General features: G+C 67.9%; 1 protein-coding gene across 1 annotated transcript in view; it reads right to left on the reverse strand.

Moving 5' to 3' along the window:
* Positions 1 to 5: 5 nt before the first annotated feature.
* Positions 6 to 1,135, reverse strand: part of LOC107198828 (rho GTPase-activating protein SYDE1-like) — a gene marked incomplete at its 3' end in the record, with an annotated part of 3,579 nt that continues 2,449 nt past the window's right edge. The window contains exons 2-4 of the mRNA XM_019005428.1: positions 846 to 1,090; positions 295 to 421; positions 6 to 118 (exon numbers count right to left, since the gene is read on the reverse strand). Of these exons, the coding sequence (XP_018860973.1) occupies positions 6 to 118; positions 295 to 421; positions 846 to 1,090 (485 nt within the window). The remainder of the gene's footprint in view (positions 119 to 294; positions 422 to 845; positions 1,091 to 1,135) is intronic.

Here is a 1,135-nt window from a genome sequence, read left to right on the forward strand (position 1 = left end):
GCGGGGTCCCCGGGGGGGTCCCGGGGGGGTCTCTGGGCCATGGCCTCGAGCACCGAGCGCTGCAGCCGGGGCGGCACCAGCGGGGACGGCAGCTCCCGCAGGAAATCCTTCAGGATCCCTGCAAGACACCACGGGGTCCCGGTTGTGGGGCCAGGGTCCCATTTTGGGGCTGGGATCCCATTTGTTATACTGGGAACCCTTTTTTTTGATACCAGGAACCCCCCTTTTCACCCCCAAATCCCTCCCTTTCAACCCCAAAATCCCCCCCGGGATGTCCCCGCGTGTCCCCCTGACCGGTGACCACGTTGATGTCCGGGCAGAGCCGCTCGGACAATGCCACGGCCGCGCTGTCCCTCTCGAAGGCGTCCCGCAGCTCCTTCTTGGCCGCGGCCGAGCCGCAGAGCCGGTACAGCCCCACCACCTGCGGGGTCACTGCTGGTCACTCTCCGGCCACCGGTCACTCTCCGGCCACCGGTCATCAGCGGTCACCCCCCGGGCCCGGTCATTCCTCGGCTTCAGTCGCCCCTTGGTCACTCCCTGGTCACTCCCCGGTCACTCCTGGTCACCCCTGGTCACTCCCTGGTCACTCCTGGTCATCCCGGTCACTCCCTGGTCACCCCTTGGTCACTCCCTGGTCACTCCTGGTCACTCCGTGGTCACTCTGGTCACTCCTGGTCACTCCCTGGTCACCCCTGGTCACCCCTGGTCACTCCCTGGTCACTCCCCGGTCACCCCTGGTCACTCTGGTCATCCCGGTCACTCCGTGGTCACTCTGGTCACCTCTGGTCACCCCGGTCACTCCGTGGTCACTCTGGTCACTCTGGTCACTCTGTCACCACACTCACCGCCAGCCCACGCCGCTCGATCTCGGCCAGGCACTTGAGCACGAGCAGCGGGACCTGTCCCGGGTGTCCCTCGCGGGCCACCAGCTGTGACAGCTCCACGCCGAACACTCGCGGGCCCGGGGCCACCCGCGGCTGTGGCGGTGACAGCGACAGCGACAGCGACAGGCGACAGAACAGCACAGCCCGCGGCCGCAGAGCCAGCGCCAGCGCCTGTGACCGGCCACCTGCGGGGACACGGGGACATCAGAGGGACAGCGGGACACCCCCGAGGGTGGGAATCGGCCCAGACC

Source organism: Parus major, unplaced genomic scaffold, assembly GCF_001522545.3.
Source record: "Parus major isolate Abel unplaced genomic scaffold, Parus_major1.1 Scaffold341, whole genome shotgun sequence".
NCBI lineage: Eukaryota > Metazoa > Chordata > Aves > Passeriformes > Paridae > Parus > Parus major.